At 34.0% G+C, this 16595-nt stretch overlaps 2 protein-coding genes across 3 annotated transcripts; both read left to right on the top strand.

Annotated features, from left to right (window-relative positions):
• Nucleotides 1-1141: 1141 nt before the first annotated feature.
• On the top strand, nt 1142-4568 carry LOC146921849 (uncharacterized). The gene is made up of 4 exons (XM_085710797.1): nt 1142-2917; nt 3021-3157; nt 3261-3336; nt 3419-4568. The coding sequence occupies exons 1-4, from the start codon at nt 1279-1281 to the stop codon at nt 4438-4440; spliced, it is 2874 nt and encodes a 957-aa protein (XP_085566923.1). The 5' UTR covers nt 1142-1278; the 3' UTR covers nt 4441-4568.
• Nucleotides 4569-10760: 6192 nt separating this feature from the next.
• Nucleotides 10761-16595, top strand: LOC146921848 (uncharacterized). 2 transcript variants are annotated; one of them, XM_085715103.1, is made up of 5 exons: nt 10761-10989; nt 12960-13048; nt 13165-13340; nt 15806-15914; nt 16033-16595. In XM_085715103.1, the coding sequence occupies exons 1-5, from the start codon at nt 10791-10793 to the stop codon at nt 16330-16332; spliced, it is 873 nt and encodes a 290-aa protein (XP_085571229.1). In that variant the 5' UTR covers nt 10761-10790; the 3' UTR covers nt 16333-16595. The 2 variants fall into 2 exon arrangements, with proteins under 2 accessions (XP_085571229.1, XP_085571230.1); XM_085715104.1 differs by having other exon boundaries at nt 10766-10989; nt 12984-13048.

The raw sequence follows: 16595 nt of genomic DNA, 5'->3' as shown, positions 1-16595 counted from the left end.
TGAATGTTAACAGGAATCAGGAGAAGAGCAAGTTGTACATCTCAGACACACCTATCTACTTGGATGCTTCAAAGGTTTTAAAAAACGGGACGTTACCGCAAAAACGGCCGTTACAAATCGGTATCGGCAGCGGCCGTTACCGTTTTTGGACCTTTTAACGCGGAGGAAAAAAATCACAGGAAAATCGCCGTTACGGCGTTACGGAACGCCGTTACGGCCGCGAAACACCGTTACGGCCGAAAAACGCCGTTACAGACTAAATTCAGACTTGAAAATTCAGTAACTGAACAGGAGAAAAGGAATCGAATCTCATATTAAAAAAAAAAGCACAAGAATACAAGAAGAACAGGAGAAGAAGGACAGGCATCTCAAATCTGATATTAAAAAAACCACAAAAATACAAGAACAGGGGAAGAACGAATATCATCTGTTGTACCAGCCAGGCATCTCAAATCTTTTGTACCGCATCTCAAATCTTTTTTACACAAATCAATTACTTCTCTTCTTTGGTGGTGTGGTGTGATTCTTTGTTCCTTCTCTTCCTGCTTGCGATTCTGGTGTTCGTTCTGCTTGCGATTCTGGTGGGTGATTCTTTTGCGATTTGCGATTCTTCCTTCGTTCTGCTTGCGTTTCTTTGTTCGTTCTGCTTGCGTCTCTTTGTTCAGGTTTGCGATTGCCGTCTCTTTTGTTCATTCTCTTTGTCAGGTTTGTGATAAGTGATAAGTATATTTTTTTTGAGTGAATAAGGTTTGTTATCACAATACACACACGTATGCACACACACAGCTTCACTCTTCATTCAATAATAATCAATTAATAATAATAATAATAATAATAATAATTAATAATTACTTTTAGATGGTTTATTTGTTTATTCATATATTTATTTATTAAACTCAAAAAAAAAAAGTGTGCATTCATCTCTTATTTAAGTTCAAGGTAATTTTAAATTGACACTCTTAATTTGAGTATTTAGGTAATAAATATTAGATTAAATTTTAGAGAAATTAGATTAAATTTTAGAGAAAAAATTGGGACTTTGATGTTAGATTAGAACTTTGAACTTTGATTGTATATGTTATTAGTGATTAAAAGAAAAATATTGTATATGTTGTTAGTGATTAAAAGAAAAATAAAATGATAGAGGAGTTAGATTAGAGTATTTTTAGTATGGTTCCTGTAACTTTTTTTAAATTTTTTTATTTTTTCGAAAGCTATTTTGATGAAGCAGCCCATTTATTTTAGAACTACATCATTTATTTGTAGGTTGGTTGAACAATGCCTCGAAGAGAAGAAGCACGGGAAGAAGTATTTCCAATTGGTAGAGCAGAGAATGCTCCGAGTGATGATGTTGGTTGGCACTTTGGTAACATTGTGCAGGGTAGAGGCAGAAACACCATACAATGTAAATTTTGTCAAACAATAATAACGGGTGGAATAACTCGGTTGAAGGAACATCTTGCACACATGACAGGAGAAGTCAAAGTTTGTCCTAGTGTTACAACTTTTGTTAGAGAAACTATGATGAAGCTTTTATTAGACAAAAAAGCAAAGAAAAATGATTCTCGAAAAAGAAAGGAAGAATTTGTCGCAAGCTTAAGAAGGGATAGCAATGATGACAATGAAGATTTGATGGAAGAGGATGCGATTAGACGAGCTACATATGAAAGTATGACATCACAAAGACAATGGGAAGATAGACAAAGGTTTCCTGGAAGTGGCATTGGTAGTAGTAGTGGTGGAGCTTCATCTCAATATCAAAGACATGATCTTCAACAAAGAATGAGAAATGTAGATGTTGATCTAGAGAGAAGTAAGAGTATGAAGCAAACAAAAGTTCCTACAGGATTCATGAAAAATGCGAGAAAGACTTTAGGAAGGATGTTATCTAAAATGATAATATATGATCGTCTGCCGATGAATTTGAGCACTTCTCCTTGGTTACATGCTTTGTTAGCTGAAGCTGCAAAGTTGGGTCCAGGTGTTAAAGTTCCTACTCCTTATGAGATTTCAGAGGTATACTTGAATGAAGAATATGCGGAAATGCAAAAATATATAAGACAGTTAAAACCATTTTGGGAAGAGAGAGGAGTGACTATAATGTGTGATGGTTGGACAAACGGAATAAACCACATGCATATCATGAATTTTTTAGTATATTCTAGTCATGGAACGGTGTTTTTAAAGTCTATTGATGCCTCTGATGTTGCTAGTAGAAACACTGAGTATTACTTTAACTTGCTTGACAAAATAGTGGAAGAGGTGGGGGAAGAGTATGTTGTCCAAGTGGTCACTGATAATGAGGCAGCACTAAAAGCAGCTGGTTTGAAATTGATGGAAAAAAGACCTCGCCTTTATTGGTCTCCATGTGCAGCTCATTGTTTGGATTTGTGTTTAGAAGATATTGGAAAAAAGTCAAATGTCCAAAAAGTGCTTGAGGAAGCAAAAAAGGTTACTTTGTTTATATACAACCATATTTGGACAGTGAGTTTGATGAAGAAATATACTGATGATAAAGAACTTATTCGTCCAGCAATCACTCGATTTGCTACACAATTTTTACAACTTGAATCAATTGTTAAAGAGAAGAAAGCTTTGAAAGACATGTTTGATTCTAATGAATACAAGAGTTCTAAATATGGAAAAGATAAATCAGGAGGAGCTGCTTATGAAGCAAAGAAAGTGGTGATGGATAAGGAATTCTGGAATAAGGCAACTGAGATACTAAAGGTATTTGAACCCATTGTTAAGGTCTTGAAGCTGGTGGATGGTGATGATAAACCAACAATGGGATTTCTTTATGAAGCAATTGATAGAGCCAAGCAAGCTATTGCGAAAAATTGTCGTTACAGTACCTACTACAATTCAATCATTGACAAAAGATGGAATTACATGCATTCTGATCTGCATTCAGCGGGTTAGTATCTACATGGTTTAATTTATTTATTTTACATGTTGATATTTAATTTTGAAGTATAAATATTAATTTGTATCTACATGTTTATCCATTTTCTCTAAAGGTTATTTTCTCAATCCACAATTTCAATTTGGATTAGTCCATGGAAGGCATGTAGCTATGGAAACATTGGAAGAAACTAGAAAAGTAATAACTAAACTAGAGCCGAATGTTGATATTCAAATAAGAGCCATAAATCAGGTGATACATTTTTTCATGTTATATACATATATAATTTAATACTAAATTTTAGAAACAAAATTATTCATTTGGAGACTTATATGGTGTATTTATATCATTGTAGTTATTACTTTTTCGAGATAAGTTAGAGACTTTTGGAACTGTACAAGCTCAAAAAGCATGGTCTCAAATGAAACCCGGTATGTATGATTTATATTTTGTGCTAATTGACATGAATATATGAACAATTATGCTAATTTTTAATATAATTTTTTTATATAGCTGAATGGTGGTTGATGTATGGATCTTGTGCTCCTGAACTTCAAAGCATAGCTGTAAAAGTTCTTAGCCAAACAACTTCAGCTTCAAATTGTGAGAGAAATTGGAGTACATTTAGCTACATACATACAAAGACAAGAAATAGGCTAAAGTATAAAAAGCTTCAAAAACTTGTCTTTACATATTACAACATGAAGCTAAAAACGAGGACTACCATGAGAAGAAGTCAGGAAGACATTGCAAAAAGTTTTAATCCTATCAACCTTGATCATATATTTCAAGAAGATTATTTATCACCATGGATTGAGGAAAGAGAGGGACCACTGTTGGATGGAACCCAAAATTTAGAGTGGCTCCCTATTGATTCAGATGATGAGAATGATGAAATACTTGGTGGTGATGTCTCAAACTCAGGTCAAACTCCTAGTCAAAGTGGTGATGGTGGTTTAAGTCCACCTAGTGATGGAAATAGTGATGGTAGTGATGGCAATGGTGGCAATGGTGATCCTGAACAAAATCATGGAATGAGTGAAGGGTCATTTAATTCTTTTCAAGAAGACTCATATGTTAGGCGTGATGAAAATTTGATGCCTCCTATGGATGACGATTTACTCATTGCTGATATGATTAATGTTGGTGGTAGTAGCAGAGGTCGAGGAAGACGTGGTAAAAGTAGAAGGCAAGAAGAGACTCCATTAGATTATTCTTCCTCATCAAGTGGAGTACAATCATTTGGTGATTTTGGTAGTCAAGGTAATTATCCACCATATTACCAACAACCTTCTTATATATCACATGGGTACTATCCATATATGCCAAACCCAAATGCACCTTTTTATAACCAACCTCCTATGAATTACCACCATGACTCATCAACAAATTCTTCATATGAGTATGCCTACCAACAAATAGAACCACCAAGAAGTTCTGGATTGTTTGATTATGTCTTTGGAGGAAGTGGAAATAACAATGATGAAGGTGATAGTGGAAGTTATGATCCTGCACGTCGTTCTACCATGTGGTGACTAGTGGTGTAATCAATAAGTTTTTATTAGACTTTTTCAATTGTATTAGTAGTTTCTTATGATGTGAACTAAATGTAGTTAATTGATCATGAACTTTGTTTAAAGATATGCTATGAGTAGTTATTTATTAGTCAATTTCTTTTCAATCTGTCAAACATTTTATCTTTACTAAATGTAGTCTATTTTTATTATCATATTTACTTTAAACATGTTATAATTATGAAAAAAAAGTATTAATCTAAGTTATTATACATTATATGATAATATAAATAGTTTTAATACGTTTTGTGAAACATTTTGATTAATTCACACCGCGAAGACCGTTATTTGTATCGCAGCGTCCGTTACAGCCGAAATCGCGACAACCTTAACGCGACCGCGACCGCGACCGCGACCGTTTTTTAGAACCTTGCAAGTATCATCTCATCAAGTGTTCATTTTGAGAATCTTGATTTTACATGGTTAACAAAGTTGAAGATTCAAGTTGATGCTCCCATTCTTGAAAAATTGAAGAATGATTCTGCACAAGAACAAAGAATTAAGAAGTTGGAGAAGGATCTCTTTGAGCAAAGAATGATGTATGCTAACCTTCAAAGGAGACTGATCACTCAACAAGAAGAATCCAATGTAAGAGAAGAAGCACTTGTTAAGGGTTACAATGAGCTCAAGGAAGCAATGGAGAAGCAATCAGACAAGATGACCACCATGATGAGTGAAATGATGGATTTGATGAAGAAACAAGCCAAGTCATAGAATGCACACCTTCTATCTTGTTATTTTTTCATTCCTGTTGTATTATGCTTCTGATAACTGCCTCTAATTTGTTTTACTACTCTGTTAACTTTTTATTGTTTCTGACTAGTTACATGCTCTGACAACTTGAATATGTTTACTAGAATTATCTCATGTTGTTTTTCTCACTTCTCTTATTTTATCTTTATTTTATACTTTTTGTTGATGACAAAAAGGGGAGTAGATATAGTATTAAAGGTCCTGTGCCCCAATAATTTTATTTTCAATTTAAAATTGAATTAGGAGAACTTGCTTCTCATCTCTCAATCATTCAATTTCATGTGAGATTATTCTGAGTGTTATTACGTTTTTAAAAACTGAATTTAATTAACTTGTATAGAACTTAGGGGGAGCTTACAAACCTCACCTTAAAGAACTATTGGACTTAGGGGAGCTTACAAACCTCATACCTTCAAAGTCAACTTGTTAAGTAAATTAACAACAATTGGACATTTTAATACTAGTGTTTGTCATCATCAAAAAGGGGGAGATTGTTGGAACAAGATGTGTTTAACATTATCCTTTGAGTTTTGATGATAACAAGGTATTAAAAATTGTCAACTGGATATGATAATATTTGTTCAAGTGTGCAGGATCATAGACAAAAATTTAAGTGTCTCTAAACAAAGCATAGGTTCTGGAAGAACAAATTAAGAGCAATTGATTCTAAAAAAAAGGAATCTTGTGTTGCAAGAAAGCATCTGAAGAAAAGAGGTTATGAAGAAATAAGGTTCTGAAGATCATCAGAAGCTAACGTCATCAGAAGCACTCTTATCAGAAGCTGTTTTTCAGAAGCTGACGTCATCAGAATCTAAAGACTGGAAGCTGAAGTTAGTTAAATGTTGTCATTCTGATTGTGCATCAATGCAGAAGGAATAGAAGCCTCGATCAACGGCTAATTCAGAGGAATTTAAAGGCATTGGATGCTTATCCATTAAAGAACGCAAAAAAATGACAATAGTACAATTGTACAACCACTATCTCCACTACCCTGTTTTGTGTCTGCAATAGTACAAGACAATAGCTATGACTACGCTAGTAATTCTCTATACAAGGAATGAATTTGAAATTATTCCCTCTTAGGACAATATCCAAATCAAGCAACAGATCATTGGTGATTATCAAGCTTCAACAACAACTCTTTTGATGTGCTGGCAATCAACAACGTCTCTTTCACACCTCTATATAATGGAGTGAAGACTTGAAGATTTAGAGAGACTCACACAATTTTACAAGATCCAAATCTCTGCTAAAATTGTTTCACATCAAAGTTCACTTAGAATTTCTTAACAACTTTCATATCTTAGAAATTCTAGAGTCTTAAGAGTCTGTATTTGATTTGTATTGTGAACACCACTGATTGTGTATCAAGTGTTCAACCTCAAACAATTTTCTTTGTAATTCTGTTTGAATAGAAGTCTCTTGCAGTTGTGCTTGAGCATAGGAAGTCTCTTGCAGTTGTGCTTGAGCAATAGGAAATCTCTTGCTGTTGTGCTTGAGTAGTTTGAAGTCTCTTGCTATTTTGAGCAGAGAGCAGTTGTAATCAGATATTGATTTTAGTGAACTCTACTTGGAAGTGCAAGGAGGAGTAGACTACTTCCGGTTTGTGAAAGGAACCACTATAAATTTCTTGTGTCTTTCTTCTCTATCTCTCTTTACTTATCCGCTGCAACTAAACTCTGAACATCACTTCAGAAGTTGAACTCTATCAAGTTCTGAACAGTGATTTCAGTTTTAGGAGAAGAAAAATAAAACACAATTCAACCCCCCTTCTTGTCTTTTTCTCACCTTCAACATTGGTCTTAGGGCTTTACGTCCAGATCATCTAGATTTGTATTATGACACAGACATTACCCCACAATAACAAAACTGTCTCAACATGGTGATCAACAGCAAATATGCAGGCTATTACATGATCAAGGGAGTCTATCTGATGCTTCAGAGTGATCCTGATGTCTCAGAAGTCCGTCGCATCTTGGAGATTGCCTCTGCTGCTGAGGTCAAAGCCGCCAACTACTTCTTGCTGATGTTGGACGTTTCAGCTGAAGGATGTTTTGATCTTGAAATGGCTCTTTCTACCTTCACCAGGTATTTTTAGGGCTAACCAATTTCAAGATCTTCGATCGTGTTTGTATGGGTGGAGAACCCCTTACTTCGTTCGCTTTTTCTGGTGGAGTAGGGAAATGCCTAAGGGCTTGGTTCTTAGGACTCTCTGTCCGTCGAAGGGAACCTTCAAGGGAGATGGAAGGTTGCATGGTTTCCACTAGACTCAACTTGGTGATGATTATGAATACTCTCAAACGGAGATCTGCATGCTTTGCCGTTTTGACATAGAGCTTCGCGGATCAAGAGACTTTTTAGCTTTGGCCCAATCTTTTATGGCCTTTAAGTTAGTTTAGGGATATTTATCTTTTTGTAATATTTGTCTAATTATATGCAATGATTATGCAATTATCTTTAATATTCGACAACTAATGTACTCTGCCCATTAGATTGCTTTAGTTTCTTAATGCCATATTTTGTATTTTCGAATTACTCCTGCGTTATTTTAATTTCTTGCAATAATGGTCGATATTTTTTCAAATATTTCCCATTTATATGCATGATTCGATTATCAGCAACTAACTCTTCGACTTCATATGGATTATTCGAAAATACTCTTAGGATTTTCCAAGGTCCTTCCCAACTAGACGACCATTTGCCTAAGGTTTTGTTTTTCTTATCCATAGGTAAGATAACTTTCCAAACCAAATCATTCACAACAAATGCTTTCGACTTGACTTTTTTGTTATAAGCTTTGGCTACTCTTTCCTTTTGCCTTGTAAGGGTGTTTAATGCCTACAACCTTTCTTCGTCTAAATCGACCAATTCATCCAAAACCATATTCTAATAATGATCAGTAGGGATTTCCCATTGCCTTTGGATTCTAGTCGATTGGAGACAAATTTCTGCAGGTATTATTTTTGTTCCTTTATTTCTGCAGGTATTATTTCCCATATTCTAATAATGAGATTTTATGTCTATTATTTGTGTTCCTTTATTTTTGTTTATATTTGCATTTATTTTATTGAATAAATAAACTCAAATAAAGTGAATTCGAATAAAAGTTGCATATTAAATAAATAAATTTGAATAAAGACTAATTAAACCTAGTGTGAATTCGAATAAAAGTTGCGTATTGAATAAATAAATACGAATAAAGTGAATAAATAAATTCGAATAAAGACTAGTTAAACCTAGCGTGAATTTGAATAAAAATTGCGTATTGAATAAATAAATTCGAATAAAGTGAATAAATAAATTTGAATAAAGACTAAATAAACCCAGGTGAATTCGAATAAAAATTGCGTATTGAATAAATAAATTCGAATAAAGTGCCACAATTACACAGAATCAATTAAAAAAATACACAATTTTATTTAGTTTTAATTTCATCTACATTACATTACATTCTCCCTAAATATATGCGGTATCATCATGATGTTGGATTTAAATTTAATTCTTGAAAGTTTGCCAAAAATGTTGGCATTGAAGTGTCGTATATTTAGTATAAAAATTTGCAAGTCTGTTTGAAAGCTCAAAAGAATGAAGAGAACAACACATGTATTCTACAAAATCATTTATATAGGTTTTCACATCAAATTCCCTCATATAAGATGGTAAGAACGTAAAGGAATAACATGCATTCACTTACGTCTCACTCATCTTATACAAGGGAATTCGATGTGAAAACCTATATAGCTGATTTTGCAGAATACATGTTGTGTTCTCTTCATTCTTTTGAGTTTTCAAACAGACTTGCAAACCTTTACCATAAGTATAAGACATTTCAATACCAACATATTCAAGAAACTAACAAGAATTAAAGTTAAATTCCAACAAAATAAAGACAGTACATAATAATGATGCTACCTAATCATAATCTTCTGGAGGAATCAAGATGTTGAGAATATCTTCAGGCGATCTCAGCAACGTGACAAACATATCGATCCACGGGAACATGTTGTGCTGCCAAAAAATGGAGAACATGCTCCTCACGTCGTTGTCGTTCGTTAATTCTAGCCGACTGAACGTTATTCTCCCGTTGTCCAACGTTGGACGTTCATACCAAATGTATTCCACCTTCCTTGTGTCTTCGGGGTTGAGTCCTTGGTTGATTTCATCCAGTTGATCCTTGAGACCTTTTAACGTGACATTAATGTACCGAATCTTAAACATCTAAGGATTTCCACCGTTGAAGCGTACACAAATACTGAACAAATCGATCATTGTTTCAAATGTACACCATAAAAATTGAACAATCAATGAAATACTCATTCAAACATTTCATCAAACACTTGGAGTACAAATTATACATAAACCCTAAAAGTCATATCTACAACATAAACATGCAAACATCTAAACAATTATGCAATATAAGTCATTTACACGCAGCGGCGAAGCTACCACAATTTTTACGAGGGGGCCAAACATACAGAAGAAATAAAATATATTTTAAAAACTAATATATTAAACTTAATAAATAAGTAAAATAAATTCACAATAATTTTTACTTATATTTAATGAAACGCCAACAAAGAAAATAAAAGCCATCTTAGAAAAACAAAAATAAATTAAAGCTAACAATAGTTATTTATAAAAGTTGAGCTATATGGAGTTTAAAGAAGTCAAATTTATCTCTAATGGACACTAAACTAAATAGATTATCTATATTATTTTAATATCATCTCTCTTTAAACGAACAAAATTGTTTGGAGTGGCCAAATACTATATTAATGATGTAGCTATGTATTAAACTATGTTAAATACTCAAGTGTTTTTTTTCCTTTTGGGGTAGCCAATGCTACCCCATGTCAACACAGCCATTCGCCCCTGTTTACACGTAACATTGTATCATTTCTTGCAAAAAAAAAAAATAATCAAAATTTAAACAAAACCTTAAAACTAAAAAAATCTAATTTAAAAGAAAAAACTAACATATCAACATAAAAAAGGTTAATGATGTTTGATTATGAAAACGTACTTGTTATTGGAGTGTTGTTTGATTTGAAATTGAAGGTATTTCGAATTTGGGTGATTTGAGAGAGATTTTAGATGGGAAACGAGAAAATGAGGTTCTGCATGCCTTTAAAACAACACGAGTTAACTCACGCAGGGGTAATATTGGATTTTCAGTTGGAAATGAGCCAAATGTGTTGGGTAAAAAGCAGAATTCTTGCAATTTTAAATTGATAGGGAAATGATAACTTGTGCCCTTAAGCACAAGTTAATGGAACAAATATAGAAACAATCCATTGAAATGAGCACATTACATTTAATTTTTAGTTTTTTAATAAGTTGAATGCACAAAATTTTATAAAATATTTATTCTTTTAAGTTTCTTAACATGTGCCCTAAGACACAAGTTAACACTACCCAAATTGAGATTAAGGAAACTTGGGCATTCTTTAGTAGTAAATCGTTTTCAGGGGTGTATCTAGAATGACTAGGAGGTGTAAGTAGCAGTTTAAAATGTATAGACATGCCTGTTTGTTGCATTCTTCTGTTTCAATTCAAGCATGGCTATGGCGGCGAGGGGTATGATTCAGAAGACGAGGAATATTATTGGTGGTGTGACTCTTCTCCTACGTTCTACTTCTCGCTCTTCCCACTCTTTCATTCTCCAAAATCGTTCTCTCTCTCCGCCAAATTCTCACATTCTCCCTTTCTCCACTCCTCACACATCCTTCTCTCGCCATTTTTCAGCTTCACTTTCAGGTTCAATCTTTTTTTTTACTCTCCATTTAAATTTTTATGTCTATAGTTTCATTCTACTGTGTAAAAATAATTTTAATCACAACACAAGTAGTTAGTTTTTTGTAGCTTGGGATACAAATACAATTGACAATTTTAAACCCGTGTAAATATACAGTAAACTAGATCATGTGTAGAGTTATTTATCCCATTTTATGTTTTTGGGTTTTTGTTTGTTGATAAGTTACTGTGTCTTTGTCTGCATGTATGTTTGGTTGCCTTCTTTTTTCTTGTTTTGGGATTTCCCATTTCCTAGTTTGTTAACTGCTTTTAGATTAAAGTGAAATTTCTACTTAAAAATCTAAAAACACCTTTGTTAGAGTATCCACAATGGTAGTAAACTAAAATGAGTTTGGATTCCATGTGTACAATCACTTATTTATAATTTTTTAATGAAAGTACCTATTAAGGACTCAATGATCACAATGATTGCATCAGTTGGTAGACCTCGTAAGTCTCGTTCTGCTAACAGTGATTGCATAATGTCCGGTTTGAGTTTGGAAACAACTGCTTTTTTTTTTTTACTGATAGGGTTGTAGATTTTGGTTAATTTTGTGCACACACAATGCGTTTAGTTAGAACAGTTTCTTTTCACCAGTCTGAGAGAGGTTTGGTAGAAATACACAAACGAAAAGGCTTGATACTTAATAGAGGTCTGCTCTGCTATGTGTTGTATGGCTAGAGTTGTTTGCGAATAAATTTCTATATTTCTATCTTTATCTCCCTTATATCTGTTAGGGAATTGGATTCTCTTAATATAGCGTCCTTTTCGTGCTTTGTTGCATATCAAGGCTTTGTTTGGAAGAAGGGAAGGGTTTGAGGGGAAAAGGGATAAGAGGATTGTCCCTCACGGTGCATGGGTTTTTGTTGGGAACCCGTAATTCACAAACAGAAATTAATTAAAGATATAAAATAATGGAAAATAAAATGTATTTGATTGATGAAGAAAGTAAAGCCGTAGAAGGTAATGATCCCAATCCACCCGAGAGCCAAGCTCCTCAGAGATGGAGAAAACTCTCTCTGCCTACCCATAATGGCCAATCTAATATTCTTGCATAAGCAACCTAATTCACTCACCTTACTATTTATACTACCATGACATAACAAACATGCCAACTAAGCATTCTAACTCACTTTTTATTTACCATATACTTACCCCAATCATTAATACTAGAGAAGAAAAAATAAATAACCAATGAAAACATAATATCTTGTGAAGCATAACTGAAAATTGCAAACTATTTAGGAATTATGAATGAGTTGCTAGTAAATATTTGAGAGAAGAAAAACCCTCCAAAACAAAGACATTAAAATGAAACAAAAAACGAAAGTTCAGAAGCCTACTTGAATCTCTATCAGTTTTATTTTTCTTGCATAATATACCCCTTTTTCCTTATGACCCCTACTTGAATCTCTATCAATTTTATTTTTCTTCATCAGACTAAAATCCCCAATATGGAGAAACTCAATAAATGAATTGGTGGAGAATTTTGTAGGGTCAATCACTCCTGAGTCTTTCACTCTCCTCCCCACCAAAAAAACACTTCCAAACAAGGTAAAAAGGATTCTCATCCCTATCCCTCCCTCCTTTCATCCGAACTCCCAAACAAAGTCTAAGGGAATATCATTGATACTGGTTGGAGGGTTTTTCTTATATGGTTTATGATAGAACATTATGGCGTAATTTGATCCATGTAGCCGACCCCACTTAGTGGGATAAGGCTTGGTTGGTTGGTTAATATCTTTGTTTTGGAGGGTTTTTCTTCTCTCAAATCTTTACTAGCAGCTCATTCATAATTCCTAAATTAGTTTGCAATTTTTCAGTTTTGCTTCCCAAGATATCAATTTTCATTGGGTGTTTATATTTTCTTCTCTAGTGTATTATTACTATCTTGCTTCTTATCGGTGTTTCCACAAAACTATTATCTTAACAGATTCAAGTATGTTTAAGTTTGCAGATGAGACAAGCGATGAAGGTGCAAGCACAGATGGATGGGAGGAAGAAGACGAGACTGATCCTAAGGTACCAGGTCTTTAAATCGGATTATTGTAGAGATCTTCAATTTAATTATATGATGAATACAGTTAAACATTGCTTTAAAGTTGCTGCTCTGCTATGTCCCTATCTTAAATGTGTAGATTGGTGACGGAGGAAATGGTGGTGGGGTTGCCTTGCAAAATGTGCCATGGGGTCAGCGAGCCCTCTCTATTGCGGAGGAGGTCCTTGTGCAGTTCAGTGAGGACCTCAAACTATTTGCTTTCAAGACTAGTCCCCGTGGATATGTTTACGTGAGATTGGACAAATTAACAACCGAGTAATATTTTAACTTGTGCATATATGTTTAGAACTTCTTTACATTCTTTTGATTAGCTTGTTGTTTGTTGGTAGGGACGTAGAGTGTAGGTTGTTCCAACTAGAGAGTTAATGGTGTGTGACTAGTTAAATGATACTGCCCTCAGAATGCGTGAAATAGAAATACAGAACACCTCAAGGAAGCTGTTACAGGTAAGATCGACTAATAATTGAAAGATCCCCAAGAAATTGAACATAACTCTAACTAAATATGAGTAGAAATGCCTTTGGTCTTGATTGTTGAAGTGTTTATTGAACTAGGAATAAGTTTAATGCTTAAAGCATGGGTACATATTTAGCGCGGAAGTCTGCGATGTTGTTTAAGATTATTAAGTTAGGGGTACCTTGATCTAGGAAAAATGAAAAGACTCCAGTATAGTCGAACATAGTCACACGGTTCGCCATTCCCTTCGGTACGTGGTACGAATTCGGGTACGCGGTTCGCGACTTTCAAAAAACTAGGTACGTGGGGGGTATACAGAGTCGGTACGCTATTTGGGTTCATGGTACGTTCAAATATAATAATCGGTACGTTACTAATTAAAAAAATATTTAATTAACAAAAAATATAATAGAAAATGAAAACTATTTTTTTTAGAGAGCAAATAAAAATTCATTCATTATATTAAAAGCCCAACGTGGTTCAATCACAGCACAATTGCAAACAGAATTGATATAACAACCAATAGAAACACACACCCATTGATCTATTCCATCCAAAAAATTATGCTAAATTCTCCCAACAAAGAATATCAAGTCTTAAAAAAAAAAAAGAGTTAAAATATTAATACATCATTTTTTTTTTTGAAGAAAAAATATTAATACATCATATTCATTCAAAATCTGAGCCTTACATAATTAATGTATATTTCCTAAAAAAGAATTACTTTGTATTTCTTTTTTTAAGGAATAATAAAAATGTATTGTTGACAGCTATTGACAAAGTAATTTAATTATTGTTTATTTAAAGAAAAACCATTAAATTAGTTGGGATACCCACCATGCATCGTTTATAAAAAAAAACATAAAAAACATAAAAAAAACTCCTATTACCGAGAAAGAAGAAAAAACATAAAAAAAAAAAAAAAAAAAACCTAATTTCACTTTACCAAATAACGAACCTCTCCTCTCTCTCTCTCTCTCTCTCTCTCTCTCTCTCTCTCTCTCTCTAACCTTTCGTCTTCAATTACAGAAATATATCCATCTTCATCAACACACTCCTTTCTTCTTCTTCTTCTTCTTCACTGAAATTGTCTCTCTCTCTAACCTTTCGTCTTCAATTCCAGAAATACATCCATCTTCATCACACACACTCCTTTCTTCTTCTTCTTCACTGAAATTGCTTCTTTTATATCTATCTTGAGTCATATGTTGAAAATCGAAACTGAAAAAGCGGAAATCCCGACATCTTTTCACGGTTCCTCTTCTGGTTCACCGGTACGTTTATTTCTGCGAATTGTTGTACGAATTTCGACGAATCGGTTCGCAAAAGTACCGTGAACCGGTTCGCGCGAACCAATTCGCGGTTCTCCTCTAGGGTGGCGAATTATGTGACTATGGTCGAAATTTGTGGTGAGGAGCCATTGATGAGTCATGGAACTTAACACGAATGCTGGGAAATAGAAAACTTTTATTTGAACTTTCCAGTTATTATAATATATTTATTTTGCGAATTTAAATTTGTGAAAAATATTATGGATTAAGAAAAAAGAACTGGTTTCGATGTATTAATGGAATGGTGGTCTGTATCAAGGTCATATTTGACCCTCTATTTAGTGTCTACAATGGAAAGATGCAGAAAACAAGAAAAACAAAATAACGCAGACAATTTCAAGAGTGCCCAACCTCTCCTAAATTCCAACTAATTATAACATAGTTCCTCACTGTATCACCCACTGCTAATTCTAACCAGTTAGTCATGCTCTCTACCTGGGCCTCCACTGATAGACTTTATTTTTTTGGGGCAAGAGGTTTTCATCAAATTGTTTCCTACTTTCCTCATTGTTTTACATTGATTAGGTTTATTATCTCAAAATTAACCTAATCAAATAATTTACTTTCCCAACTTCGCTACACACCACCTTTCCTTCCATTTTTTAGATAAACTACTGTTGTATTATATTCCCGATTTAGCTTCTTGGTTCAAAACATGTGTACAGATTTGCGCATAGCTGGTTCAAAACATGTGTAGAAATTTATGCATAGTATCATTTTCCAAGCATGCTATCTCAGGCATGTAAAATGGCTCTTTATTAGAATCGGCAAAATGTTATCGTGTATGTCATGGGCATGTACTTCGAACTCTACCAATGACAACCCAGTGATACATAATTTACAATATGAGCTATTAATGCCCTGTCTATTTGATAGAATCATACTTCACTGTACGGTTTGTTTTGTGGTAAACTTTTCGTCTTTCTTATTCAGATATGGATGTCCGAGCATGGAGGAGCTTGATAGCTACAATCAGGAATTCAAGAAAAGATTAGATGAAGTTGGAGCACTTGGAGAAATACCTGATGATTTGGGTCTTGAGGTAATGTTTTGCGCTGATATCTTATATTTTTTTTTTCCAGTAGGTTTTTATACAATAACAAATGACCATTCCTCTGAAGCATACTTAGTACCTGACAAAACACAATTTTGCCCTGAAGGTTTCTTCTCCAGGTCTTGATAGGATTCTGAAAGTGCCAGATGATCTTAATCGATTTAAAGAAATGCCTATGAGACTTTGCTATGCAGAAAATATAGAGTCAAATTGTCGTGAAGTGGATGGAGTATTCTTGCTAGATTCCATTGAAATAGACTCTGAGGTATGTGTTTGGAAGCTGGCAGATGTTAAAGAGAATAGAGACGCTACAATAAAAGGCAAGCCGTTGAATCGTAAACAGAAAGATTGGAGATTAAGATTGCCATTCAACTTGCATAGAATGGTAACTATGTACATTGATTAGTTGTAAAACTTATGTTACTTGATTTAGGAACACAGAATGATTTAGGAACACAGAATCTCCCCCCCGACCCGGTGACAGTTTTCTCCTCGTAAAATCTTATGTTCTTGCAAGAAGTTCACAGATGAAGCTTTCAATTTATTCGTTTTATAAAACGAAGCTCTTACCATAAGCACATGCATAGCTACAACATTTACTGCGAGAGCAAGCCTGCAATATTTCATAACGTTGTTCATAATCACAATAGCATTTTCATTTTTAAGTTA

This window comes from Medicago sativa, chromosome 5 (assembly GCF_051527215.1).
Source record: "Medicago sativa cultivar Bolivia chromosome 5, Bolivia_mono, whole genome shotgun sequence".
In the NCBI taxonomy this organism is placed as follows: domain Eukaryota; kingdom Viridiplantae; phylum Streptophyta; class Magnoliopsida; order Fabales; family Fabaceae; genus Medicago; species Medicago sativa.
This window is presented reverse-complemented; position numbering and strand designations above follow the sequence as displayed.

What these genes read in the sequence shown, in the direction of transcription:
- LOC146921848 (XM_085715103.1), top strand. Translation starts at nt 10,791, where the DNA reads ATGGCTATGGCGGCGAGGGGTATGATTCAGAAGACGAGGAATATTATT. An exon ending in AAGACGAGACTGATCCTAAG is followed by an intron (nt 13,049 to 13,164) that starts GTACCAGGTCTT and finishes TTAAATGTGTAG; the next exon opens with ATTGGTGACGGAGGAAATGG. An exon ending in CTGATGATTTGGGTCTTGAG is followed by an intron (nt 15,915 to 16,032) that starts GTAATGTTTTGC and finishes TTTGCCCTGAAG; the next exon opens with GTTTCTTCTCCAGGTCTTGA.
- LOC146921849 (XM_085710797.1), top strand. Translation starts at nt 1,279, where the DNA reads ATGCCTCGAAGAGAAGAAGCACGGGAAGAAGTATTTCCAATTGGTAGA. An exon ending in TTCTGATCTGCATTCAGCGG is followed by an intron (nt 2,918 to 3,020) that starts GTTAGTATCTAC and finishes TTTTCTCTAAAG; the next exon opens with GTTATTTTCTCAATCCACAA. An exon ending in ATGGTCTCAAATGAAACCCG is followed by an intron (nt 3,337 to 3,418) that starts GTATGTATGATT and finishes TTTTTTATATAG; the next exon opens with CTGAATGGTGGTTGATGTAT.